Source organism: Tribolium castaneum, chromosome 9, assembly GCF_031307605.1.
Source record: "Tribolium castaneum strain GA2 chromosome 9, icTriCast1.1, whole genome shotgun sequence".
Taxonomy (NCBI): Eukaryota; Metazoa; Arthropoda; class Insecta; order Coleoptera; family Tenebrionidae; genus Tribolium; species Tribolium castaneum.
Window position 1 is genome coordinate 7,690,428 of NC_087402.1, and position 26,792 is coordinate 7,717,219.

Sequence of the window (26,792 nt, forward strand, 5' to 3'; positions counted from 1 at the left end):
AATTAATCAGGCTGAAGAGTCAAAAAATAAAATTTCAAATCCTAATATTAATAAAAAAAATTCCCTCAGTTTGCACTAATTTACCAAACACAACGAAAACTACTCTAATTATAAATTAAAATGACTGCATGGGAATTCTACTAGAAAAATGGTTCTCAATTCATATTACAGATAATTTCATTTTCTTAATTAAAAATTTGAGAATCTCATCATGCACACTTTACGGACTATTTTAATAATTAACTCCCATAAGTACTACTTTATGAACGATTTCAAAGAGAAAAGTTTCAATTTATAACATTTGATCTATTTATTTAGGTAATTTGGAAATTAAAAAAAACACAAACATATGAACGGCATTTTTATTGCAAAATCACAAATTTACAAATTCAAATGCACACCCAAATGCCCATTTTTTTTGTTATGTATTATTTAGATGCACGAAATAAACTACAAAGACCTGCTAGTGCATTATAATAGTGAGAATTAATTTTTTGGCATAAAATTTTTTATTATTCACTTTTTTAATGAAAATAATTTCAATACACTCCTGATTATCCGAACTCGGGATTATCTGAAGCAAATAGAAGTAATTGAAACTCCGTTTTATCCGAAACAAGGACATTGCTTGCGTGTTTATTGCCCTGAAGAAGCCCCAAAAAGGTGGCGAAACGTTGGAAGTAATAAAAAAAGAAAATAAACTGCACCTTGTTTGCTGTCCTAAAAATTAAGTAAACCATATCTGTGATTATCAATAATTAATCAGGCTGAAAAGTCAAAAAATAAAATGTCAAATCCTAATTAAAAATTTGAAAACCTCGTCATGCACACTTTACAGACGATTTTAATAATTAACTCCTGAAAAGTTCTACTTTATAGACGATTTCAGAAAGAAAAGTGGCAATTTGATCTATTTGTTTAGGTAATTTGGAAATTTGAAGAAAACACAAACATATGAACGGTATTTTTATTGCAAAATCACAAATTTACACACTTCGAGAAGTTTAAAACTTCTTGGTACCCATTCATATTACAATTTATACAATAGATTTCATTTATTAATTGCACAATGTACAGTATGTCACAGTACAAATATAAATTTATTTAAATAAGAAACTAGAAAAAAAAGATTAATTACAAGTTCCTTCAAATATGTTTCCTACCTATAAGGATATCCCTGAGTTTTGGTCCTGAAAATACTCAACAGCAGTGAGAAAAATACAGACAACAAAACTAGACCCACAACTGCCAATATTTTCCTCTTTTTGGGGTCTCCTTTCCCCCTTGCTGCTTCAGTAAGCAGAATCATACCTAAGACAACAGCAGCATCTTTAGAAATTTGTTAAAGAAAATATATAAGATTCCTAAAAAGAAGTAAAAATGTTTAAAAAAGGATACTCAGTACCATCACAATGTAAGTCTCTACAACAAACTGCCCTTGCGATGACCCATGAACGTACATAATTTGACCATTTTGGCCCTTGTGTACGAATGGGGGCCCCCTAATGTGGTTCCACATTTGCCCAGAAACCATGGCAAAACAGAAGAACAAAGAACCCATCCCCCACATTGTTTTATTGTACAAGAAATCTAAATTGTTGCGTCGCAAATACAAAAATCCAGCGACTAACGCAAACAAGACAATCAAGGCGAGAGTTCCTGAGTAATTTGGAGGACGGAAAACACGAATCTTCAAACAAATCGTTAAAAAAAAACCCTAACTAAAAAACCTACTTGTATGTCTGTTCTCTCAGCAATCCATTTGGCAATAGCCTCCGCCGAAAACCCAATCCTGGAAATATCCATCGTATCGGCACTCTTAGGCTTGCCTTTCGGCGGGAAATGCATGAAAACGGGGGCGGTGTTGAGACGCAACTAAGACACAAATTACAACCTCAAAAGCGCACCCTCCTCCCTTACCATTTGGAACACGTCAGACCCCTCATCGAAATCAACCACAGCAAAGAACAATTTATTAGAATAACCCTGTGAATATCTGAACGAGTTTGCAACGATTGTGAACTCGTCACTGGCATGTCGGCACACCATACACTGCCTCTGGGGCGCCATGGCAGTGAACATCACAATCACCGAATAGCTCCGAGGGGCTGCTTTCACATACTCCCTAAATTTGTTGCCGTTGAGCCGCAAAACGGCCTTTTTATTGGACATTTCAGTCAGCTGCTGGACCCTTTCAGCCAGGGAGAGACTCTTCAAGCAAGTTTTAGCGAAAATGGGAAACGAGTCGACGGGGACTCACCTGCTTGCGTGCCTGGCCGTCAACATGGTAGAAAAATATGCAAAATATTACAAACAGGCCCAAAATTAACGCTTTCATGTTTTTGGTTTGAAATGGCAAAGCCGGCCCTGTCAAATCTGTCAACGTGTATATTTTGGTCACGTGACCGCAGTGCCGCGACCTGCTTTACCGACAAATTTAAATTGACAAAAAATGATAAGGATTATCCTTATCACCTTTCAGTTTGGTGGTGTTCTGAATTATATTATTAACTTAAAATAACATAATAAGTCGTGGATTAAAAATTACACTAAAAGTATTATTCTAAATTATAATTTTTATAAATAAAAAATCACAATTATTTCTTCAAAACGTCTATAAATGTCTCTCTGGGCAAGGAAATGTTTGCAACCATCCGCATTTTCTTTTTCCCGGCGGCTTGTTGCGCTAGTAGTTTCATTCTCCTTGTTACATCACCTCCATACTGCAATAAATTAATAAAAATAGATATCACTTTTGGTAGTAATATATTTTTTGCTTACAAGTTTAGCTGTTACGTCTTTACGGTACGCTTTGATAGTCTCCCTAGCTAAAATTTTGCCATTGCAAACAGCCTGGACAGCAATTTGTATCATTTGCCTAGGGATCATTTCTTTCAGTTTCAGAACCATTTTCCGACCAATAGATTGAGCTTTAGAGATATGAACAATATTGCTTAACTCTTCAACTGCTGTCCCATTCAACAAAATCCGCAACTAAAATTTAATATTGAAAAAAGTGGCCCAATTCTAAATAAAAATGTGGTCAAAAGTTCCGTGAAAATTTTATAAACATATACAGAGTGACCCAACAGTGTGTAATAATTATAAGTTCTTTGCTATCTTTCTTTTTGCTTTTAAGTCCACAAACTACAAATATATTTATTATACGCAGGGTGTTGCATACAAAGTGGCGAACAACTCTTGAAAAATTACTTCAAATGTGCAACAAAAAAACTTAGAATACTTTGTAGTTTTAACAAATAGTCGACTGTTAGTTGAAATACGCAAATAATGAGTGAAACACATCGACCACATTTTTATTTAGACCCCCAACGTTTAATTACTTTAACAAGATTAGAGCTTTGGTATCCGTTGTCTTCATAATCAAAACTGGCATAACCGGAAGAAATAGTTTTTAGACTGTCATGAAAGTCTATAATTATTTCGCAAAGCGGCAAATCGTATTGTAACATAACACGATCGTTGTCTATGTTAGTGGCATTTCTTTGAACACCTCGTCTTTCCATGCAAAGAGACATAATCGGCCCCAGATACTTATCAGGCGTGATAATAGTTCCGATCACCATCGGCTCAAAAGTCTCCTCAATGTGGACAGTATCGGGCCACAAAGCTGGATTATTAACAAATATCTCGCGCCCCGTCTTAATATTTTGTTTGGTTTCTTTTAACGTAATTTTATAAGTGACAGAGGGTGCTGTGAGAATCGGTTCAGCGCCGTATTCCTGTTGCAAACGCTGCGAAAAAACCTCCAAATGCAAGAGCCCCAAAAAACCCAGCCTCCAGCCTTGACCCAGGGCCGGACTCGAATCAATATCAACCGAAACCGCCGAATCATTCAAAGTCAATTTATCTATAGCGCTCCTCAAATTGACGTGCTGTGATTGGTCCATTGGGTAAACACCGGCGAACACCATTGGCTGCGGCGGCTCGAAACCTTGAAGAGGCTCAACAGGGCAGGAAGACAAGTGAATGGTGTCACCAATAAACGCCTCTTTACTCGTCCTCATGTTACAACCGATTAAGCCAATCTGACCCGCGACTCTACAATTAATCTTTCGGTTGGCAACACTTAAAAAATTAAAAAACGTACAGTTTTTTCGTAACGACCTCTTGTGGCCGTAACAGAGATAAACTCTTGATGCTGTATGTTTTTTGCGAGTGGCAAGACTGTACTTCGTCCCCCACATTTATTTCACCATCTTGAATATAAATCAACGACAAGGCCCCCCTGTATTTATCGAACCAACTGTCGAAAAGTAGGGCTCGAAACGGAGCCGTTCTGTCCACTTTCGGGGGCGAAATTCGCTCGATTAAAGCCTCAATAACCGATTGAATACCGGTGCCTAATTTTGCAGAAATCTGTAATTTTGCGTCCAACTATACTTTAATTGTAAATTATTTAAATTCGCACCCTTAGCACTTCCTGAGGCTCTATATCAAAAAGTGACTGTAACTGTTTGGTAACCCTATCGGGGTCAGCATTTTTCAAATCAATTTTATTTAAAACAGGCACAATGGTGAGGTCTTTGCCAAAAGCTAGGTAAAAATTTGCCACAGTTTGGGCCTGGACCCCGTCATTGGCGTCCACCACTAGGATAACCCCTTGGCAGGCTGAAAGTGATCTAGAGACCTAAATTTTGGTGGAGAAAAAATTACAGATTTGGTTTTATACCTCGCTGGAAAAATCGACATGACCCGGAGTATCAATTAAATTCAATAAATATTCGTTCCCTTTGTAATTATATAATAAAGACACACTTTGGGCTTTGACTGTGATTCCTCGTTCGCGCTCCACTTGTAATTTATCCAAAACTTGGTTTTGACCACTGTTTTTCGTTATGGCACCTGTGAATTCAAGCAGACGGTCGGCCAGAGTACTCTTACCATGGTCAACGTGGGCTATTATACTAAAATTTCTTATTCGTTCGATTGGAATTTGAGTATAATCGATGGGGGCTTCACAATACGTTCTTGTAATAACAGCACGCCTACAAATTTTTTTTGGTTAATTAATCGGGAACATATAGAACTCACCACTTAACACGACATATTTTCGATTTTGGTGACTTCGCGTGTATGTAAACTATGTTCTTAATTAAATTAAACATACTTTTTTGAAAATTCGCTCGATGGAATTGAGGTTATGTCATAATTTTTTGTGAGGTTAGTATGTGCGTTTTTTGACAAGGACCTTTGAAATTTAAACAACTGCTTCAAAATTACGGTGAGATTGAGTTGAATTGAATTGAATCATTTGATTAATACAGAATCTGTAGTGTAATTTCCAAAAACCACTGAACTTAAGTGAGAGCATGTGATTGAAATTCTAGAAATGTCCTTAACTTCAGTTTTGCAAAATTTCCGTGTCCTGAGTACTCGACATTCTTTAAAATGTGTGTCAGTCGCCAAATCGTTATCGTCAAAGGCCCCCCCGCAAGGCGTTTTGAAAAAACTAGACCCAGACACTGGGAAGTTACAAATTAAGAAAACAAACATAGTGCCTAAGATCACCCTAGTTTCGGGTGATAATGTCTCGATTACAACTCTCCAAGAGGCCGAGAAACTGTCAAAACGTCGGGATTTAAAACTGGTGAAGATTGTGGACGTTGATGCAAAGACTCAAAGACCTGTCTACCAGTTGATGACAGGGGAGGAATATCACGCTGAAGATTTGAAACAACGAGAGAAACGCAAAGAAGAAAGGCAGAAAAACATCAAAGGAGAAAAAGTCCTTCTCCTCAATTGTAGAATCACCCAGCATGATCTCACCATCCAACTCAAAAAAGCGCTCAAGTGGTTGCACAAAATGTATGAAGTTAGAGTGGTTATAAGCGGGGCGCATGGAAATGTAGAAGTTGCTGTAAGTTTCTCCAGCTTCACGGACAAGTTTGGAAAAATTTTATTTACAGGAAAAGATTTATTCATCAATTGACCAATTCTTCAAAGTGGAAGAAGTTGATGCAAGGCTGGTACAAAAGAGAACCAAAGGATCTGATATCAAATTCCAAATTACACCTCCAGCTTATAAGGAGAGGAAGGATTTATGACTAGTCCTAACGACTGTAGCAACTGTGGTCTTTATCAAATACCTTGTTTGGGTATTTATTTACAAGAAGTACTTCAAGAAGAGTTGATTTATTGTTCTGTTATGTATCTTTGTAATGTAACATTCGTTTACGAATAAATTTAATTATACAGTATTTTTTTTATTTGCCACTTTCCCCCTGTATCAATCAGCTAATTAAGTTAAAGAAATAAGCAAGTAAAAACATAAAAATTGAAAAAAAGAAAGGTTTATTTAACAATCAAATAAAAAAGAAAAGAAATTGAAGAAAATATCATTGAGAAAGTATAACATTTGGTGATACCATTAAAAAAATTTAACCCTTTTTCAAAGAAAGCTCAGTTAAAATTTAACAAGTTGGTGGATATGAGCATATGAATGGTTCAATTTGTTCACGTGTTCAGCTAGTTGGGCATTTAATTGCGGATTAAATTAATGACGTTTTTATAAACCTTAAGAAAGTTTTATGCTTATGTAAACGTGAAATAAATATTGTAGAAAAATATAAAGTAACTAACACGTATTGGTAGAATAAATAACAGAAAATCTGAAACACTATAAAATTACAACAGTCGTTATTTTTTGCAATAAGTTAACGTTGATTAATTAACTAATTTTAATTATAAGAAATTGGGGAAAGTCTGAAAAAATTCGCATGTATAGAAAGAAATATAAAATATTTAAAATATATGGCAAACGCTGAATTTTATGTGATTATTATTAGTTTTTCAAAGCTTTGCATTTTTTATTTTATAAATATCCAACCGCAAACGATCAATTCTAGACTCTGTAACAAAAAACAAACCTAATAGGATTCCCTCAAGATGGGCCCCAAGAGCATTGAAACATTTTATGTTAGAGTGGCTCTAAACTACGAAATCTAAACTTAATAAAAAATTAAACTTAAAAAGCAGTGGCGGCACCAGCATATTTTTTTGGTTGGGTGCAACCTGGCAAAAAAAATAAAGATGGGCGAAGGGAACATAAACATAAGAACATAAAAAAGAAGCAATCGTATTTTAAAAAGAATTTTTTTTGTAAATATAATGAGGGTGGGCAGTCGTTTCGGCAAAGAGTATTTTGATTAGGCCCATGTCCACCCGTGCCACTTTCAAAAAGGTTGTAAAAACGATACATCTTACGTAGGTACCACTAAACCATAATCTCAATATAGTTAATTCTGTGACGAAAGTAGTTTAAAAAAACGACGTATTTTGGATAATTTTAAACAATCAAAAATGGAAATAAAAATTGGATCATTAGTCAGTTTATTACCTTATTATTACAATGGAAACAACAGTTTTATTTTATAATACATCATCGATAAGAACGTGTGAGGCATTATAATGGGCCGAGAAAAAACAATTACTCTCTCATTTTTCTTTCATTAGTAACCAAATAAAATTACTTTCCGAAAACTAGTGCAATGAATTTTAAATTGTGTTTTTGGGTCTCTTCCTTGGTAATACTTAGTCAAGGTAGGACAACCTGTAGCCCTTAATATTTCACTTTCGTAAGTTTCACTTAGTTCTCAATATAAGTTGCGCGGCCAAAAAGAAATTCGATCCACGAATCAGCGGTGGTCAAGCAGTCAACTCCACTCAACTTCCCTACGTTGTCGCCCTTCTTTCCCACAACGGCTACGTGTGCACCGGTTCAATTATAACTCCTTATCACGTTATCACCGCCGCTCACTGCACCTACACTCGCCAAGCCTCCGAACTATATATCCGTGCTGGATCCTCTTTACGCGAATCCGGGGGTGTGATTGTTCCCGTTACTTTCATAATAAACCACCCATCTTTTGATCCAAACACGTTAGACTACGATGTGTCCGTCTTAAAGCTCCAACAAGGCCTCATTTACAGCGAGTTTGTAGCTCCCATACCTTTAGCAGATCGGTCCCAGTCATGGAACCTGGGCACTGCAGCACTTGTGAGCGGTTGGGGGTACACAAAAGTGGGCCAAACAGAGGATGAAAGACAATTACAAGCAACGATGATTGAGATAAAAAATCCGAAGATTTGTAAAGAGGCGTTGGTTCCTTCTGTTCTTACTCCAAGAATGTTATGTGGAGGACTTTTGGAAGAAGGAAAAAATTCGTGTAAGGGGGATTCTGGGGGACCCATGGTTATCAATGGGGTGCTGGCAGGGATCGTGTCGTGGGGGGCAGAGACCAAGTGTGGAATATGGGGGGTTCCAGCGGTTTACAGTTATTTGCCACTTCTAAGGCCTTTTGTAGATATTGCAATCAGGATTTAAATACATTTTGCTGTCTAAATTTGTTATTATTGTGTTCAAAAAATTGAAATACCCACATTTTTGAGGAAGTTTTTTATTTTTAGGTGATACAATACTTATGAGAAGTAAAAAGAAATTTATAGGTGTCTTTTAATTTTGTTCTGTACACTATGAAGGTAATCAAATACGTCGTTAGTGAACACAAATCGCTGTGGAAATAAGAATTTTAATCAATAAATATTTATTTTCTCTTTTAAATGTAATTTAGTTTGTATTATGATTTGACACGTGTAAATTTAGAATTGTCTGTATACTTATTTGCTAATTTTTTTATTCATTTTATTGATATTTGTGTAATCAAATGTTGGGCAACAGCTATTAATAATTTTCTATTCGATCTTGTTATCGATTACTTACTGCGCACTATTTTGATTTAAAATTTCAAGCTATTTAAAAATTTGTTTTTGTGACTAATTTCTCCTAAGGTCATAAAATTGTATTGTCATTTGTAATGATATGTAGGTGGAACAATACTTTCCCAACCTATATAAACGTTAATTTTCATACGATTGAACGATTTATAAAGTGATATACACAACAGAATGAGGTTTTTTGGAATCATAATGCTTTTGTGCCTCCTTGTCGTGGCAAGTTATGGAGAAACAAAGAAAGGTACCTATGTGCTGATTTTTTAAAAATTTATTATAATAAATTAATCTTGAGATTAATTGTTGTTAAAAAATTATTCAGTTATACTCAATGTAATATTGGTGCACACTTTGTATAAACATCAATAATTGCGGTTATTTTTGCTTTTAGAAGCAGAGGATGTCAAGCCGTCGGAGCCGCCGACTCCAATACGAAAAGGGGACTAAGGTTCACTACTAAGACATGAGGTTTAAATAGTAATATGTGCCTAAATTACTTCTTTTCAAAAAATAAAGCACTTCAAAAAGGTTAAACAAATGTTATTAATTTTTGTTTTTTAATTATGGCAAGCATACGGCCATCACGTTTCCATTTCCAGATTTGGTGTAGTTCTAGTCTTCCATTACACAATCAACTCAACTTTTCTCCCTCACTATGGGCATCACTGCCGAACATAAAGGACTTCACAAAACTTATTGAAATGAGTGAGATCACGTAATTTGGACGAAATGGATTGAACTCTATTTAAGATTTGCATTTCAAGCAATAAGAGCTGTTTATATCAGAAAAAAATAGATTACAAAAAAACATTAATAAAAATCTAATAGTGAATTACTATTTTTTAGGGTAACAACGTTTTATTGTTAGGTAGGTACTTAAACAACTACGAAATTATTTAGGTTTTCGGTTAGATCTAATTATTACCAAATATTTAGTGCACACTATTTAAATTTAAAAAAATCTAATAGTGACTTTATTAGGGTCATAAATTAGGTATTATCTATTCTGTGGATACTTTACAGCACAGATTTTTTAAGAAATCATAATATGAGAGTAGGTAGTTTTCTTTATTTTTGGCATAAAATGTGGCTCGGCTCACATTTTTATAAAGGGGATAAAAAATAGGGTATTTTCTATAAAGAAAACATGAAGTTATAGATAAAATGAGCTTAAAATAGAACATTGTATCTATTTTTTTGTGTTTTTGAAAAGACTTCAATGGGCTGTTTTTGCAAAATCAACAAACTTCATCGACTAAAACTTGAAAATCGGTCATTTTAAAAAAAATGTTTTTTGGAAAATCTGAGTTACAAGTTAAGGGTTAAAAATAGATGTAAAATGTCAAATTCAACGTTGATTTTTGATATTTTGGTAGAAGTACCGGTTTTTTGTTGAAAAAAATGCATAGAAAATAGGAAAATGAGTAAGAAAACTAGACGTAATAAACTGAGTTACCTAAATTTCATGCCGTTTAAAAATCTATTATTGTGATTAATTTTTGTCCTGGTTATAAATTTTTATTGTTACTTACTTGTGATAACCTGTAGGTGGAACAGTAGTGTGATTCACAGGTAATACAACGAGATTTTTAAAATAACGGACACAACATAATAAAATGAGGTTTTTTGGAACTGTAATGCTGTTATGCTTCTTTATTGTGGCAATTTATAAAAAAAGAAACCTTCGAAAAAGCAGAGAAACAAACGTAGGTGTTGAATTCTTTCGAGTGATCCAATTGGACAATTTAACATAAAATAATAAGATTTAGAATGTTGAAGAAAACAATTCCGTGCTTAGAAATGTGGTTTAAGTACACAGTTCAAACTTGTTTGTTTTTGAGCTTTATTATTAATGTTTACTTAATTGTAAATATTCCCTGCTCCGGCAAGCATACGGCAAGGAGCACTTCCTGACCTCAAGCCTCGGCTCACACTTCTTCCCATCTCTGCTCGGATATACTAAAATGGCCCTAGTCCTCTGCTGCACCGCCGAATCACCACAATTGCTGCTACACGGCGACCACACCGACCATGGCCCCATCACACAATCAACTCTCCTCCCCCTTCGAGCCGGACCCCACGATGGTAGCGTCTCTTTCGAGTCCACATTACCGGCACAGGGAGCCTCACAATACTTGACCTTTTTCAATCTTTTGGGACACGGCTTTCCCCCATTTTGGGGATGAACGAGGATCCGGCGCTCCCGGAATTGGTTTCCGCCAGTGCAGGGTTCCCTAGCGTCGCAGGAACTCCACTCAGACCACTTGCTCACTTTGCAGTCGACTGGAGCGTCGGAAACCAGACTCTCAGAAGTGAGGGTGGTTTCTTCATCGTCGCACAGAGGCATGTAGCAGGGTTCTTCCTCAACGCATGGAATTTCTTCAGATTCTTCGTTTGTTGTCTCTTTGTTTTCGTCTTCTTCCGGAAGGGTGCCGTTGCGTTTGTGGGTCCCTGTGCCGCAAGTCACCGAACAGGGGCCCCAGTCTGACCAAGTGGCTTGGGCACATTTTCGCTACAATTTTCAGAATTAACTAAATCATTGTCAGTTACATTACTTACCGCAAGTTCGCATTCTTCGGGCGTGCATTCGATGGTTTCCTCCAATGGGTGTTTACCGTTCTGGGAGCAGTATTCTTCGTTTTCGGGATTTTCGAATTGTTTGGTCCGTGTTTTGTATTTGTCAGTGTCACAGTCACATTTTGTCCAGTCGCTCCATTCGCTCAATTTACATTTGTCGTCTTCTTCTTCACAAACCTTGTCGTATAGTTTTTGGCGAGTGATGTGGAGTTTTGCGATTGGTTTTATGGGCTCTCCGTCGTCGCGATAAAAGGGGTAGTTTTCATCACTTGCAATAATCTGGCGGACGATTTGCCGGGAAGCAGAAGGCGAATCTGGAGACTGCGCAAAGTTAGGACCAGACTTTCCAATTTGTTTTTAATTACTTGATACGTGGTACCATCGTCGGTACCAACGTCCCAAGGGTACAAGTTCAAGTTCCGGCTTTGTACCCAACTGCAGTTTTGGAGACATAGCTCCAAGTTGGCCACCCCGACGATCCAATCCGGCGAAGGCGTTATTTTAGATACTAAAGAAATTAAATGATTATCTTTATCGACCCTAAACACTGTATACGAAGTTCCGGTAATGTTAGGGTAAGGCAACTCTCGGGCTTTGATAATTGTTCGAATATCGTCAGTCTGAAGTGTTATAATTTAATTACAACTCACTCAAAAGTATTGTGTTCCTCAAACCTTGACCATTTCTTTAAGTTCATTTTCCAAAAGCGAGGTATCGCCTTCCTCAGCCAGAAGTTTTAACCCATCGCTGGCAACTTCCGAGTAATTCCAAAACGCTTTGCCAAACTTGTGAGACGCTCCAATAACATCGCCCAGTTTGGTCGTCCACATATTGGACGGGTAATCCTTAGGGTGCGTATTTCGAGTCCACATCCCTTGGAACGCGATCTAAACAACCACAAATCACGCACATTTTTTTATTTTGCCAAATAAGTTACTTCATATTTAGCCTCATGGCAGGCACAACACTCCTCCGAAAAGGGTGGTTGCACATCCTCATTTTCCTCTTCTTGGCACAACGTTTTTACCAACCCTCCCGTGTCAATAAACCAGCTATCGCTCGATTCAAACACCATTGCCTTGATGGAAATACAGTTATTCCCCTCGGTGGTAGCCGGTGGCGCCTTCCACAAAATTTCAACGTGTGATTTCGCCAAATTATTTTTCTGTATGACGGCATTGGGGCACCTCGGTGTAAACTTCGACACTGTGGGATCAACTGGGGTCAAATCACCCGTACCGACGTTTTCGGGAATTTTCGAGGGATTTTCCGGTTCAACCACTATCATAAACTCAGTGAAATGGTTCGTAATGGGGTTTGAGGGACTCGATTTCAAGGCAACTGAAATAAGTCTCTTATCAAAGCCGCTGGAGAGATTTTTTTATACTTGTGTAGGTTGTTTCAGGTGAGTAGGTTTCAGGATTTCCGGAAATTTCCAGAACATATTTATCGATGTTGTCTTTAGGGTCTTCGGCTTTTTGCGGGGTTCTGTCACAGTTGTAGCTGTGGGAAAAGGTCATCTGGAGGAAAACTAAGCCAATAATGAAACCGAGATGTTTCATTGTTGTTCTGGAACACGAATCCGATTCGGTTAATTGGGCGATAAGGTGGTGAAGATAATGCGTCACAAGTGTTAGTATTTGCCAGAAAAATTGAAAGAGTTTAACCTTGCTCTAGTAACACACTAATTGGAACCAATTAATATCAAATTAGTTTGGATTTGGTCAATTCTTTGAGGTGTGTTAAACTTTGAATTAACTACGTTTACAATTATATTAAGTACCAAAATTTTGATTATTTAAAGTATTTAAACTAAACTTACCTTAAAAACTATTGTGCAGCATCTGAAGAGAGCCTCGACGACCAACTAATTAAGATAAAGACGCTTCTTCACTGAATTTTCTATTTTGTATCATGCGCAGTTGCAAATATCTTTAATTATCTCTTTGTTATAAACATTTACGACGATAAATTTCGAGAACTTCGTGACACGTGTTTTCCGCTTCATTAAATTTAATAAACTTCAGATTAAACAGCAAGTAAGCAAAATGCGTTTTTCAGAAATTTGGTGAAAACAAAATACCACAGGGCAAAGCCGATGAGTTATTAAGCCAATTTTCAATGTGTAAAATTAATTTTGTCAGGCTTTCAGTCGCCTGAAACTTCATCAAAATAAATTAATGAAAATTCTTTATAAGCGCTTAGGAGTGATTATAGGTGGGTGAAAATAAGTCCACATAAAAAGTTAAATGTTTTTATTAAACGAATAAATTCAGAATTTAGATCACATTTAATAAAAAATAATTCCACATCTACCACAAGAAATAAAATACACAAACAATTTGGTACTTTTCACATAAAAGTGATTTGAAAGTTATTGTCACAATTTTAATAATAAACTAAATTTCAGCTGTTCGTTGCTTGTGATATGCAATGAAAATTAGTTGAGTCCTTTGCAGAAGCAGCGCCGCTTTTCGACTTTGGAGGCGCAGGGCGTGCCATTGGGAGTGGGATGAACCACCACGCGTCTGTATCTTTCCTGGAACTGTTCCCTGAAGCATCTTGGGTCGCACTTGGTCCAATTCGTCCACGGCGACATGACACAATCGACCCTGACGTTATCGAAAGTATTGAAATTGTATTTGGTCTTGCCCAAGTCGTTGGTGCATGGAACGTGACATTTTTTCTTCTTCGTTAATCTCTTCGAGCACGGCTTCCCGCCATCAGTCGGGTGAACCTGAAAGCGATAAATCGTCCTCTCCTCCGATAAAATTGTGATAAATTACTTTGATTTGTCTATATTTCGTTCTATATCCGCTACCACAATGCCCCGTGACATTGCAGTGGCTCCAGCTGGACCACTTGGTGAGAACGCAGTCTGTCGAATTAATTAATTGTATCTGGCTGTAGGGTCGATACGAGGGCGCTGAAACTGCCCGAGCGGATTATTTTCACTTAAAAATTAAGTCCGACGCTCAAAAATAATTACCACAGTTATTACCATTGATTGCGTCGTTCTGGATGTTGTAAGAAAGGACCCCCGAAATCGTTACGTCGAGTTGGCGTTTATGAGCCGTAAGGTTCGCGATTAATTCTTCTAGAATAAAAAAAATCATTCGGTTTGTTTTTATAGGGCCGTAAAGAATTACAGAACATTACGAGAATAACTTACTTTGGTAGTCCGCACAAACTTTCTGACACTGCTCGAGGGTTTTGAAATTGTTTGAATTTCCATCACAACCGCTGTAACTAAATATCTCGCAATTTCCCTTAATGTTGTCGAAGTACCATCTATCAGTGTTGCTTTTGCACGCCCCGACGTCTTTCGGCAAACTGCAAACGTAGCCTGAAAAACAAACCATTTCTCGGCTTTTGGGACTCCTTTTTAATATTTAAGCTTTAGTCAGCTACTGTAATTATTCCAATCTAATCAAAATCAACTGCAATAATTACTGTTGTTACTTTATAATGCGCTTGCATTTCATACATGTTGTTGTTTTGTAGATATACATTTTTATCATTCTATTATAGAAAAACAGTGTTTGATGAGCCTCAGTAAATAAACACAGATGGATGATTTTTATTTAATAAAAATTCGATTGTATGTAGTTAAAAGTAGAACAATTTGTTGGAAAAATTTCGTTTGCCGTCATTTTTCTAAAACACGTAATCAAATTATTGAATTTTGGTAATTACTTTGCCAATTGTATACTGTGTCAAAACTTTAAAATAAATAAATTCAACAGGATTCTTAAAATTATACCAGAAAATAAAGATAATAAAAAAAAAACATTTTTGCATTTACGAGTAGTAGCAGTTTTCTCGGAAATTGTCAGTCGCAGAACAATGAGCTGTTTTGCAAAAGACAGAAAATAAGAAGATCTTTCCGATGATAGTAAACTTAACCCCTGAGTTATTAACAAATAACCGCTCCAGGTATAGAAAATTGACTAAAATCTCGACAAAATTGCAAAAATCAAACATTATGGTTCAAGGTTTAAGCAATATAGAGAAATGCATAAAACTCTCCTAGATCGAGTTTAAAAAAAAACGAATTTATTGAGATTGCAAAGGTAAGTGGGTTTTCAAAATTATTCGCGGAATTATATAAAAATGTAAAAATTACAGTAGTTTAAACAATATCTGTTGCATAAGCAATTTATTTTCGACTCTCATTTTAGCGTGATGATAGGCATGAAAATGTTAAGCTAATTAAATCAATTAAAAAAATTATTCACTTTTAAAGTACTTTACGCCAAAGTGTAAATTTAAAAAATGCATGAGACCAGCAATAGTCAGACGTATGAGATGGTTAAAAATTTATAAGCTTTTTTATGTCATTTGTCTGTATTTATTTATCACTTGATCTTAACATCTTTACGTTAGGAGTAAATTTCATTTCAGAAAAAGAAATATCTGTCAAAACCAATCTTCCTACTGCATTGCATCAAAAATCAGTCACATATAACGTAATTAAAAATATCTACATTAAAACAAATATATGGAAATTTTTAATTGCGAAAATTCAGTGCTAAAAATTTTGTTTGGTTAATTTTTTTTTACTTTTCAGCTTAAAGAATTCTTTTTTATTTCTTGTTTTCTTGAGATACTGACAATGGTTTTTCTTTTTGCTTTTTGTTTTTTAAAAATTTCTAAATTTATTTCTATATTATTTGCAATTTTATTCAAATTTTTTTATTATTTTATATTTTCTATTAATTTTTTAATTCAATCTAATTAAGTTGAATAGCTTCAACCTAGACTTCGCCTTCCCATTTGTTCATTATTGTTTAATTTTGTTCAATAAAGGCCTCTTATTATTATTATTATTATTATTATTATTATTATTATTATTATTATTATTATTATTATTATTATTATCATTATTTTTATTATTATTAATTATAATGAATTATAATGAAGAAAATAACTATTATTTACATACCAATCTATATTTAAATCTAAATTTATATTATATTTTTACAGCGATATACCGAAAAATAAATGCTTCTTTTAAATAAGTTTAAAAAAATTAAAAAACCTAAGTTTAGCCGATCTATCCTGTAGAAAGACAAACAGTTTGTATAGAATTTTTGCACGAATAAAGTTTTTTAATTAGTAACGACCTAAAAGTTCATTTTGTTATTTGCTCCGAGGTAATCTAAAAATTTGCACAAAACTGAAGCCTTTTGAAATTTCACGGTTGATTATTCCGCATTCTGCTTTAACCGGCTAATCAATAGTTAGTCTATTGAAAATAAAACAAAAAAAAAAACAAAATTAGTAAACAATTACAGTACCTTTCTCAGGCAGCTCCTCCTCCTGTTCGCACGACTTCTGAAAGCACTCCACCGTCTCCTTAACTTTCTGGTGGCTACACGGGTCATCCTCGTCAAATTCCTCGGTTTCGTCGTAACTGTCCGAGTTGGGAACAAACGGCCAGTTTTGCGATTGCAAAGATAGCCTGTACCTCACTTTAAACCCTTTCCCACAAGTCACCGAACAGGGCGACCACTCGCTCCAGGGCCTCTGCGGGCAGTCCACCACTTCCTCCTCCAAATCATCGCACTTTCCCTCCCCGTAGCACTCCAAGTTCTCCTGCAGCTTTGGCGGGTTGACCTTCGCCGCAGCGCAACTCTTCGCCGCAAGGCGATTCTTGTATTTCCTATCTCGGGTCTTGGTGCCCTTACCTTTAATCGAAGAAAATTGAAACAACTAACTATTAATAATTCTCAGTTAGGATTATTAAGATATTATTACCACACGTGACACTGCAGCTGGACCACTCGCTCCATTCGCTCAAGACGCACTTGGGGTCCTCCACCTCGCGGACGGGCTGGTGCGGGCAGTATTTCTGCACGGCTTCGCACCCTGCCCGCTCCGTGAGTTTCTTGTGGCAGACGTATTTGCTTTCCTCGTTTTTGTAGCGTCGCTGTTTGTACTTGACGCCTCTGCCGCAAGTGGCAGAGCAGGGAGACCAGTCGGACCATTCTTCGGTCTCGCAACCGTCACTGTCGTCGTAATCTTCGACGATCGAAGGATCGCATAACTTTTCGTAGAGGCGTTGGCGGGACAAATAGAGTCGGGCCAGAGGTTTCATCTCGGCACCGCTTTTGTCGTAAAATGGGGAGCGAGGGTCGCTCGGACTGGTCGCTGTGATGCGTTTTATGGGCTGGCGAGGAGAGGACGGCTGATTAGGGGACTGCAACATCAATGGGGATTCAAATGAGTAATTTGAAGCTTGCTTTTAAAATAAGCCGACGAGAGACTGTTTCATTGGGTTTAAAGGATAGTTGGCTTTGTGAATGGGACGCTTTTTCATTGGAACTCTTTTACGGTGGTTTGGAGGGACTTTAGGATATGCGAAGGGGAAGTTTCGTTTGGTCCGAATGTAGGTTTCAAGTGTGGACGGAAAATTCGCTCGAGAGGAATTGAGTTCAAGGTAAGGAAGTCTGGGAAGGCACTCGACGGATGGACCGACTAGAAATGGCAAAAATCAACTTCAATTAGGTGCAACGACGACTAATCTTTTTTTTATTCCAAAGTTTTTTATTATACAACGAGGGTTAAAGATCACTCTTTAAATTGTGTTTTTCTTTAGTTTAAAGCAAAAAGTTTCAGTGTAGATTATGGCGAATAATAATGTAAAACAATTTCTCAAAAAATTGGCTTTATTTTTTAATTATGTACACCATAAATAACAATAAACACTAGTGCACCTGAAGTGCACTTTGAATCTTTATTTTGTTTCCGTATGTGGACTTCTCTACAACGCTCTGAACTCGGAATCCACCAGTTTTGAGACACCCTATAGAAGAACATCCAAAAATAAAGTCTGTAATACTAATAACATTTGTATCGCCAATAATAAATAATAATAAGTTTTGTGAAAGTACGGGAAAAATATATGGAGATTACAAAAAATATTTTTTAATAATTATTGGCAGCAGTATAACTATATAACAAATAAATATTTCTAAAGTTGGATAACATTTTTTGGTTCCAAAACTCTTCACCTTTTTAATAAAGTCAGTGTAAAATTCGAATGATGATCGTGAAAATCATTTAAAAACAAAAATTAACAAAAATTAAAAGGCTATAGACAAAACAAACTATAAATTACCACTGAAGCAGAAATAAACTCAAATATAACATAAAAAAGCAAAAACCATTTTGTTCTTCTGTGAAAAGAAGAGAAGCTTGTTTGAACAGTGTTTCATATTGCAGAATAAATTGTAAGCGATTTTTCTATTTTAAAGAAATTATTGATTTTAAAATCTAAAAGCGAGATTTTTCAAAATTAATTAAATCTTGCTACAATAAAAATAATATTTTTTTGTTGGTATTAGATTATAAACACTATATTTTAAAACACGTTTCCAATAGCAATGTGTTTTCATTATTTTAAAACACGCTTCCCATAGCAACGTGTTTTAAATTAGAACGTTCCAACAAAAAAAAATTTGCTTAACACATACGAAATCGCTTAAAGCGCTTAAGTATGGTTCCAAAGATCTAATAAAATTTTATGGTCCAGCGTTTATTTCTTTACAGAATTAAAGTTTGAAGTCTTTTTGTTACTTTGGAAAATTTTAACTTTATCATTGCTGAAAATTTTCATTCCAACGTTCTTCATAAAAATTATTTTAATCCAACTATTCCGAGCCTGTGTACGCTTTTACGCATGGTTTGCATACCAGGGATTAAACTTTTTTCCATTTGCATTGCAAATCATAATTCAGGAATGCGCGCAAAATCTTGTGCATTTTTCCGCTTTCAAAAAAATGTGTGTTTTTTTTAATTAACGAACAGAGAAATAACTCCAGATATGTACTCACAATGTAGGTTATCCCATCATCCGTGCCCGCATCCCACGGGTACAAATTCAATATCTTTGATTCCACCCAAGAACAATTCCTTAGACACAACTCCAAACTGGAAACTCCGACAATCCAGTCGGGCGAGGGATCAATCATTGAGACAATAGACATAAGATGGTGTCGATTGTCAACCCTGAACACAGCGAACGTTTTCCCTGTAATATTCGGATAACTTATACCTCGCGCTTTGATGATGGTCCTAATGTGATCGCTCTGAGGAAAAATGAAGCTAATTCATCAGTTCAGTTCCGACTTTAATTACTTGCTTTTGCTTTTAATTCGCTTTCGAGCATCCTTGTGTTGCCGTTCTCCGCCAGTTGGCGGAGACCCTCGCTGGCAATGTCCCCGTACCTCCAGAAGGTGTAATTCACCGTGTGCGAGGCCCCGATGATGTCGCTGAACCGGGTTAGTCATCCGTTGGAGGGAAAGTCCTTCGGGTGGGTGTTCCGCGACCAGAGGCCCTCGAAAGTCACTTCGTACTTCGCCTCATCGCACGCACAACAGTGCTTGAGGATAACGGGCTGGATATCGTCGTTGTCTTGCGAGTTTTCGCACAGCGTTTTGGTCAGAGACCCGGCCTCCCCGCACCACACCCCATCGGAGATCACCACAGCCCCCTTGAACGTAACGCAGCCGGTGCCGGAGGCTGGGGCTAACCACAGGACCTGAAATTGTGATCGAGAGCGTCCGGGTTGTAAACATTACGTATTAACCTGGATTTCGCTTTTGGGTTGCGAATCGGTTGATATGACGGTACTGGAGCATTCCTCGCTGAATTTCGTCAAGGAATCGCCGTATAATTGGATCGAGGGAGGTGGAGATTTGCGTTTTTCATTTTCGACGCTTAACATGAATTCGGCGAATTTCTCGTCAGTTGTCGCACGCAAAAATACTGAAAGATGCTTACATAATTAATAAAGGAGATTAAAGGACTGGGTCCTGTGACGTGCTAATTAAGAAAACAGGGTTTTTTGTATTCGAGGAATTTTCACACCGAGGAAATTTTAAGACGGAGTGGGAGTGATAGATGATGACAAGACCATGAATTTCACAATCGGATCGGAGTATATTGAACAAAATTGAATATTCGGAAGATTGGGGATTATTTTTAAAGATGAATGGGCTGAGCTTGAGGATTGAACGCCGGGACTGACCTTAATAACATCAAAATTAATCATTTCAAGGATACATTTTAACATACTCTTGAAAGAATAAATTTGCCGTCTGTAAAAGCAAGTAATTTGTAAACTAATTAATCATAATAATTAACGTAAAAACCCTTCGAAACCAGAGTAGTGTACTAATAAAAGCGCTGGTTATTAGTTTTTAATCTTAGTATTTTACCACACCTGTTAAAGTTCGCTCTTTTTAATTAACATTTTGAGATCAACGAGAAATTTTTACAAAAACTTCGCTCGGTAAAATTAGCTTCTCCCGCATTTTTTGTGAGCGGGAATGTATAAACTAAAAACTCTAATGTTTTTTTATTAATTAGCTCGTTTATTGATTTATCGACTGAGCGACTAACACAATTGTTTAATACAATTCACAATTTAAGTATGGATACAGTTAAATATTATAAAAACTATTCATCAAAACTTATTAAAATTTTGTATATGCTTAAGAGTATATATCGCTTCAGATGTTTGCCAAATTTCTATCTCTATTTGTTCTTAGGATACAAGGCTAACTTGATTTTTTTAAATGGCAACTATGGTGTAACACATGCATACCTTAATTTAATCGAAACTTAAAACAAAAAAATTTCGAACTAATAAAATTTTCAAAAATGTAAAATTTTGTTAGCCTTGGAAATGGTGTCTATCTATGGTTAGCTCTTTGCTGCTTAAATATTGACTAAAAAATAAGTAAAAGTTAAAAATAATTGTTAAAATAACACTTTAAACTAAAAAAAAACACGTTTTAACAAAAATATAAACACAAAATACATGATTTTTATGCTATAAAAGGTGCTCAAAATGATTTCCACTAACTTCTTGGCTTTCTGTCGCCATGACCAACCAACATGACAATTTTTTTCGTTCAGTTTAATTTAATTGTACCATTGTTAAATCATTTATTACAGCCAAATTTATTTTTAGACTAATATACAAGTCACAGATCGCTAATAACTGTAGCTAACTTAGTTCTACTTATCCAGAAATTCAGAATAAAATTTTTGAATTTTTATTTTTTTTTACCTCTTAATAAAATAAAGGTGGGTGTTATGTTAAATCATAGAATTAAAAAAAATGCTCTTTTAAAAATTATTAAATTTGATCTATCATCATGCCATTTAAAAAAATCAAGTTAGTCTTGTATTTTCTAAATAAATGACGATAGAAATTTGAAAAATTTTTGAGATGATAGAACTGAAACCCTTTTAACTGTTTTCCAAATTTTAAAATTCTTTGTTAAACCGTTCCGAAAAGGTTGAACTGCATCCATATTTTTCAGCAACTTTGTATAAGATTGGGCACACAACTCGTAAAATTTTTTGCTAAAGAATGGGCCAATTAGTTACAGTGAAATTTGTCATTTAATTCCGTTGTTAGGGGCGGCATAATAATTATGTACATAATTTTGCAGCTGTCCTGGTTTGCACTTTTTACGAGTCGGCCGTGCCCTGGCATCAAATTTGTCTTGGTTTTGCATCATCCGGGGATTTATCTGTTGGCTGCGTCACCGCGAGCCGTTTGCGTTTATGTCAAGTGTCAGTAGCAGCGGGTAATCATTCTTGACCGTGTGCTGGGTCACCCCCTACTGCCACCATACACGGAGATTTACTTAGGCGAATCGTTAAGACATTCAAGCCGAAAGTGAAATGTATGTGGAACGAGCGATTGCGATCCATTGTCTTGTCATCATCTATCATACCAAACTCGAGATTTTCACGAAGAATTTTTAGCCAGCCGTTCGGAAAAAAGGCTCTCTTATTAATTTTTATTAAATCAAAAACAGCGCCATGGTTAAAACGAGTTTGTAGATCCCGGGGAGGCAAGCTTCAGTCTTGTTTTTTTGGATGTAATGAATGATAAATCATTGTGAAATTCGAAATGCATTACCATTAATAAATGTTTCATTTTTAATACGGTTTAGTTGTGTCGTAAAAATGTAACATAAATTGCAGATTAGCCCGGCGCATCCACCAAAATTGCAAATGTTGAATAATTTCAAATTCGTTCTATTTTTGTAAAACCCTAAAGCTAAATTTAAATATCTCTAATATACGTACTTTATTCCATTAAAAATAAAATATTTAACCAAAAAGGTAATTTAATATTAAACAAGATTAATTTAAAAACAGCACATGTTCCTCATTTCCGCTTAAATATTTAGAAACGGGAAACAATAAAGAACGCAAATTATACCGCATCTACTAAAATTGCGAAAAAAAAATGTTACCTTGACTAGACTACAATAAACAATGAAAACATTTTATCTCATACCAACTGGTAAATTAATAATTACCCAGCTATTCGAAAATATTTTAAATAAATTTAAAGCACTTAAAAGTAAGACAGTTTGTACACTAATTAACTCATATTTTAATAGTTTTTCTGGCTTATATGTATACAAATAGCTTTCAAATTTTTTTTTGTATTTATGTAGCTCTTTGGTGTAAACATTTTTTAAACAAAATAAATTTTAATTTTTAAACAGTATTATGATTCAATAACATTATAAATATTTTGCTTAACTACGATTGTGTCGTAGAGAATTAAATTATCCCGGCGCCTCCACCAAAATTGCAAGTGTTAAGTTATTTAATTTTTCATTGTTTACTACCGTAATTATAAAACCTTAAATTAATTAAATATTGGGCTACAAAAGTAAATTCGTTTTAAATAAGATTAATTTTAAAACGGCACATATTCCTCATTTCCGCTTAAATATTTGGAAACAGCAAATCGTGGCGCATCCACCAAATAAAAGTGTTACGTTGTTTCAGAGTACAATAAACAATTAAAACATTTTGTGTTAAATTAACTGTTTAATTAATTAACCACAGTTCCGGCTAACAATGTATGTTATTAATGGTCACGAAGTACGATTTTCATGTTAATGAAGCAATGAAATAGTAACATTTATTTAAGCTCAGTTTTCGCGAAATATAATTATAAGAATTTCGATATGTTTGTTTTAAATTTAGCCAAAAGTTCATTAAATGACAAGTTCAAATAAGAGTATCACGAGCTAAATCTGAGGAAAATGAAAAATGTAAACACGGAATTCATTTAGAAGACTGTGAGCCCAGCTGATGTTTAACTGCTTTTAAATCTTTCTAAAAATTACAATAAGTCTAGCTATATTTCACTCCTTTGTGAGGCGAGAAAGAGTGAGTTTCAAAGTAAATACTGCAAATTGAAATTGATTTTGTCTTTAGATTATTAAGAGCAAAATTCGGTGCTCCATTTCAGCCAAATTAAACGAGCCGACTCGATAGAAGCGTTCATTTGGTGTTTTGTGTTTTAATTAAAAGAATACAATTAGGCGGATTAGCGCCGCCGCTGATTAAATCTCAATTATTTTTAAGCCAAACGTTGCGTATATATTTATAAAGTTTACACTTCCAGCGTCGTTATTTATACCCGGGGCATCAGAAAAAGCGTCTGCCGACTACTTTAAAAACATTAAATTCACTTGGCGTCAGTAAGTAGCTTTAGAAATGTAAATAGACACTTTTAACAGAAAAAGGAAATTAGTTTTTCGGTCTCGTCACCGGCTACTAAATCCGTTTATTTCGAATTAATGAGAAAAGATCGAAGCGTGAAGCCGAAAAAATTGTCGCAAATTATACGCGACTAATTGGACGATTCGGTTAAGAGCGAGCCAGGAATCTTTCGCGCGATTTGTGGAGGCTCTGTAATTAGACCGGCCATCGATTTAACCATCAGAAAGAAAATTAAACCTGACGTACGACACAAAAGTCGGAATGTTAATGCCATCATAAATCTTGCACTGAAAAGCGGCTGAAAGAAGTCTTACCGGTGTATTGTTCTCCCGGAACGTAAGTGGCGGGGTTTCCGGAGATTTCAATTTGAAAGTGACCAGGATTTGGCTTCGGCGAGACGCCTTCCAAGGTCCTGTTGCACTGCAGACGACTGCCGGCGACCACAGCGCTGAATACCAAGCAGGGCCAGACCAGTGTTAGCATCTCTGAAACATTGTGTATTTATAATGAGAGGCCTGACGTTATTCAACGTCACCGGAATAAGCCTGATTTATTATTTCGGGTGCCAACCAGAGATCAGGAATTGATTCAGGGGAAATGGATATTGTTCAACAATTTCTTCCCACTTGAACTAAATTCGCGTCATTTGCTTAATGCATATCGTGCTCAATGGCCGAGCTAAGAAATTGCCACCACTTGACCTGTAGCAATTTTAAAATGCACTTTGTCACCTTGGATACTCGGAGTAATTTGCATTTCCCAGTCGTAAAAAGCATCAAAATAATTTGTCTCGAAACTCATTCCGTCTTAGAAAATTATCGCAGCTTCTAAAAACTGTTATTAACTCGCCTTTTCGCACAATATCCAATTTTTATTGGAAGTATCTAAGGAAATTGGAACCGAGCGAGAGAAAGAAACGAGACAAAAGTGCAATTATCCCTGGTGAAGTAATTGCTTTCCTGCATTGTTAGTATTTTCTAATTATTGATTTTATTCTGATATTGGTGTGAATAAAATTATATTTTAAAGTTGCAACTCATTCTTTAATTACTCAAACAGCGCTACGTAACTCCCAGAACGGAATAACAAGCAGTCTTGTTCATTTTTAATAGAATTTGCGCAATCACGCCAAGCATGAGGTGTTATCGAATTCGGATTTCTATTTCGTATTTGTTGGGAGTTGCATCGAATGATGTTTGTGTTGAATGCAAATAATATCCCGTTGAAATTGCGCATTTTGCTCGATTTTCGGGACGTGCTCGCTTTAAACTTACGTGGAACGTAACAATTATTATTTTCATGAAAACTAAAAGTAGTGGCTTCAAATTGGACAAAAGCAAACATGTGGAAGCGCACACACGCCGATTAAAGTTTTGAAAGCGTTGCAAAATTCACTTTGTGTGAGGATCTGTACACAGTTCCTGTTAATTATCCCTCACGTTTAAATTAAATTTGGATACTCTGGCCTATACAATGCCTGTTTTACATAAATACACACATTCAGGACGCGGAACGATGCTCCAATTTGTAAAAGGGCAAACGATAGGCAGTTCGATTAAAACAATATTTGGACCAGTTTATCAATTTGTCAAAACGCAATCAAAGTTTTCCCCAAAATAAACCACAAGTTGCTCTCTTGGTGTTATCGCAATTTTGAAAGTATAAAGTAACTAAATATTTATTTAAACGATTTGGACTTATTTTAGTACGAGATATCGTAGAAATGCTAGAATCCAATTTCAACACAAACTTTGCCTTTTCCTACTCCTATTTTTTCACTCTTTAAACTTGGTATTACATTACCGGTACACAATACACAATAGAAGTAAAAAATGAAGCGAATAACATTATTAAATTACAAAATTTATAATAATTGGGAAAATCGTCCAATCCTTCGTTAAGTTTTACCACATTTCACTTCTCAAAAGTGGTAGTAATCGGATAAAAACTGGCGTGAAAAGTGTAGGAGCAATTTTAACCCTTTAGGACCCGTATTATCCTCTCGGCTGAATAATTTCGCCTACTTTAAAAGAACAAAGGATAACTCAAGAATTACATTCGCAAGCGTAACAACAAAATGAGAAATGTTAACATTAAAAATCCCAAATCCTGAAATTCTATAGAAAGTTGAAAAATTGTCATCGCATTCACACCTCAATGATTGATGCCTCGAATTCATCTGTCAGTGGTTGAAAAATGGGCACATTACGATTTAAATTATAGCCCAATTAAAGCGCAAAATTCCTACTTACTGAAAAATGTGCGACACTCGTCCGTTTGGCGCGTTTCCGCGTGCAGGCGTCGACTTTCCCCGTGGTAAAACAGCGTGAAACTGAAGCGTCGCGACGCCGACACCACTATTATGCGTGGGGTTTCCAATGTGCGCCTGCACGTACGAAGACTAAGTAAACGACTCATCACACTGCGACTAAATTAGATTGAATTTCCTGTGCATTTGGGGCCACTCGACTCCACAGGAAGTTATTGTGATGCTCATCCATTTAAAATCGGTGTGGATTCATCTTCAGACGCTTCCTGCTCCAAAATGCGACCGTTTATTACACGAAACGAGATTATAATTAATTCGATTCAGTTGCGAGCGTTTTCTTTGAAGTGATTTTAAGTAGGTAGGTGCTCGCATTGTCTAACATTCGAATGAATATTCGCAGAACAAGCGGCATTATAATGAGTATAAGCCTGGTTTATGCGATCGATGACGCCTCACAAGTACTTCACATGGATTGGCGTATTAATGCAAAGGTTAGTTTCACAAAGAAGGGTTTCAATAAAAGGCTAATTAACAAATTCTTTACGCATGCTACAAGTTTGGCCGCGAAAAATGCTTTGCTCCAACGAAAGTTGGGCCAAAGGAAGGGATTGCAATCTCGCAACACGAAAGCAATAAA

At 35.9% G+C, this 26,792-nt stretch overlaps 6 protein-coding genes across 10 annotated transcripts; 2 read left to right on the forward strand and 4 right to left on the reverse strand.

The window, feature by feature from the left end:
* Positions 1 to 953: 953 nt before the first annotated feature.
* On the reverse strand, positions 954 to 2,421 carry Ostgamma (Oligosaccharide transferase gamma subunit). Its single transcript, XM_966302.5, has 6 exons — positions 2,261 to 2,421; positions 1,921 to 2,211; positions 1,735 to 1,875; positions 1,399 to 1,690; positions 1,164 to 1,329; positions 954 to 1,116 (listed from the first exon to the last, which is right to left on the reverse strand). The coding sequence occupies exons 1-6, from the start codon at positions 2,336 to 2,338 to the stop codon at positions 1,101 to 1,103; spliced, it is 984 nt and encodes a 327-aa protein (XP_971395.1). The 5' UTR covers positions 2,339 to 2,421; the 3' UTR covers positions 954 to 1,100.
* Positions 2,422 to 2,556: 135 nt separating this feature from the next.
* Positions 2,557 to 5,195, reverse strand: LOC660104 (translation factor GUF1 homolog, mitochondrial). 3 transcript variants are annotated; one of them, XM_008194328.3, is made up of 7 exons: positions 5,059 to 5,195; positions 4,694 to 5,009; positions 4,433 to 4,651; positions 4,112 to 4,380; positions 3,345 to 4,062; positions 2,782 to 2,994; positions 2,557 to 2,723 (listed from the first exon to the last, which is right to left on the reverse strand). In XM_008194328.3, exons 1-7 carry the CDS (start codon positions 5,127 to 5,129, stop codon positions 2,598 to 2,600), a joined length of 1,932 nt encoding a protein of 643 aa, XP_008192550.1. In that variant the 5' UTR covers positions 5,130 to 5,195; the 3' UTR covers positions 2,557 to 2,597. The 3 variants fall into 3 exon arrangements, with proteins under 3 accessions (XP_008192550.1, XP_971457.1, XP_008192551.1); XM_966364.4 differs by having other exon boundaries at positions 5,056 to 5,190; XM_008194329.3 differs by lacking the exon at positions 5,059 to 5,195 and having other exon boundaries at positions 4,433 to 4,643; positions 4,694 to 4,847.
* Positions 5,113 to 6,221, forward strand: mIF3 (mitochondrial translation initiation factor 3). 2 transcript variants are annotated; one of them, XM_966424.5, is made up of 3 exons: positions 5,113 to 5,245; positions 5,298 to 5,881; positions 5,931 to 6,221. In XM_966424.5, the coding sequence occupies exons 2-3, from the start codon at positions 5,354 to 5,356 to the stop codon at positions 6,066 to 6,068; spliced, it is 666 nt and encodes a 221-aa protein (XP_971517.1). In that variant the 5' UTR covers positions 5,113 to 5,245; positions 5,298 to 5,353; the 3' UTR covers positions 6,069 to 6,221. The 2 variants fall into 2 exon arrangements, with proteins under 2 accessions (XP_971517.1, XP_064214850.1); XM_064358780.1 differs by having other exon boundaries at positions 5,149 to 5,245; positions 5,289 to 5,881.
* Positions 6,222 to 7,409: 1,188 nt separating this feature from the next.
* Positions 7,410 to 9,301, forward strand: LOC660231 (trypsin-3). The gene is made up of 3 exons (XM_008194330.3): positions 7,410 to 7,563; positions 7,614 to 8,998; positions 9,146 to 9,301. The coding sequence occupies exons 1-2, from the start codon at positions 7,512 to 7,514 to the stop codon at positions 8,345 to 8,347; spliced, it is 786 nt and encodes a 261-aa protein (XP_008192552.1). The 5' UTR covers positions 7,410 to 7,511; the 3' UTR covers positions 8,348 to 8,998; positions 9,146 to 9,301.
* Positions 9,302 to 10,579: 1,278 nt separating this feature from the next.
* LOC660291 (spondin-1) lies at positions 10,580 to 13,288 on the reverse strand. Of its 2 annotated transcripts, none has more exons than XM_008194331.3 (7): positions 13,154 to 13,288; positions 12,719 to 12,900; positions 12,269 to 12,672; positions 12,006 to 12,218; positions 11,697 to 11,951; positions 11,314 to 11,652; positions 10,580 to 11,266 (listed from the first exon to the last, which is right to left on the reverse strand). In XM_008194331.3, the coding sequence occupies exons 2-7, from the start codon at positions 12,891 to 12,893 to the stop codon at positions 10,604 to 10,606; spliced, it is 2,049 nt and encodes a 682-aa protein (XP_008192553.1). In that variant the 5' UTR covers positions 12,894 to 12,900; positions 13,154 to 13,288; the 3' UTR covers positions 10,580 to 10,603. The 2 variants fall into 2 exon arrangements, with proteins under 2 accessions (XP_008192553.1, XP_064214784.1); XM_064358714.1 differs by having other exon boundaries at positions 12,719 to 13,015; positions 13,154 to 13,247.
* Positions 13,289 to 13,571: 283 nt separating this feature from the next.
* On the reverse strand, positions 13,572 to 26,294 carry LOC660351 (uncharacterized protein). Its single transcript, XM_015979434.2, is given in 11 exon segments — positions 13,572 to 14,068; positions 14,118 to 14,263; positions 14,333 to 14,428; positions 14,504 to 14,677; positions 16,632 to 17,021; positions 17,092 to 17,533; positions 19,170 to 19,424; positions 19,478 to 19,876; positions 19,925 to 20,103; positions 24,201 to 24,371; positions 26,139 to 26,294. Coding segments are annotated over 10 exon segments (2,547 nt in total). The 5' UTR covers positions 24,370 to 24,371; positions 26,139 to 26,294; the 3' UTR covers positions 13,572 to 13,771.
* Between the last annotated feature and the right edge of the window lie 498 nt (positions 26,295 to 26,792).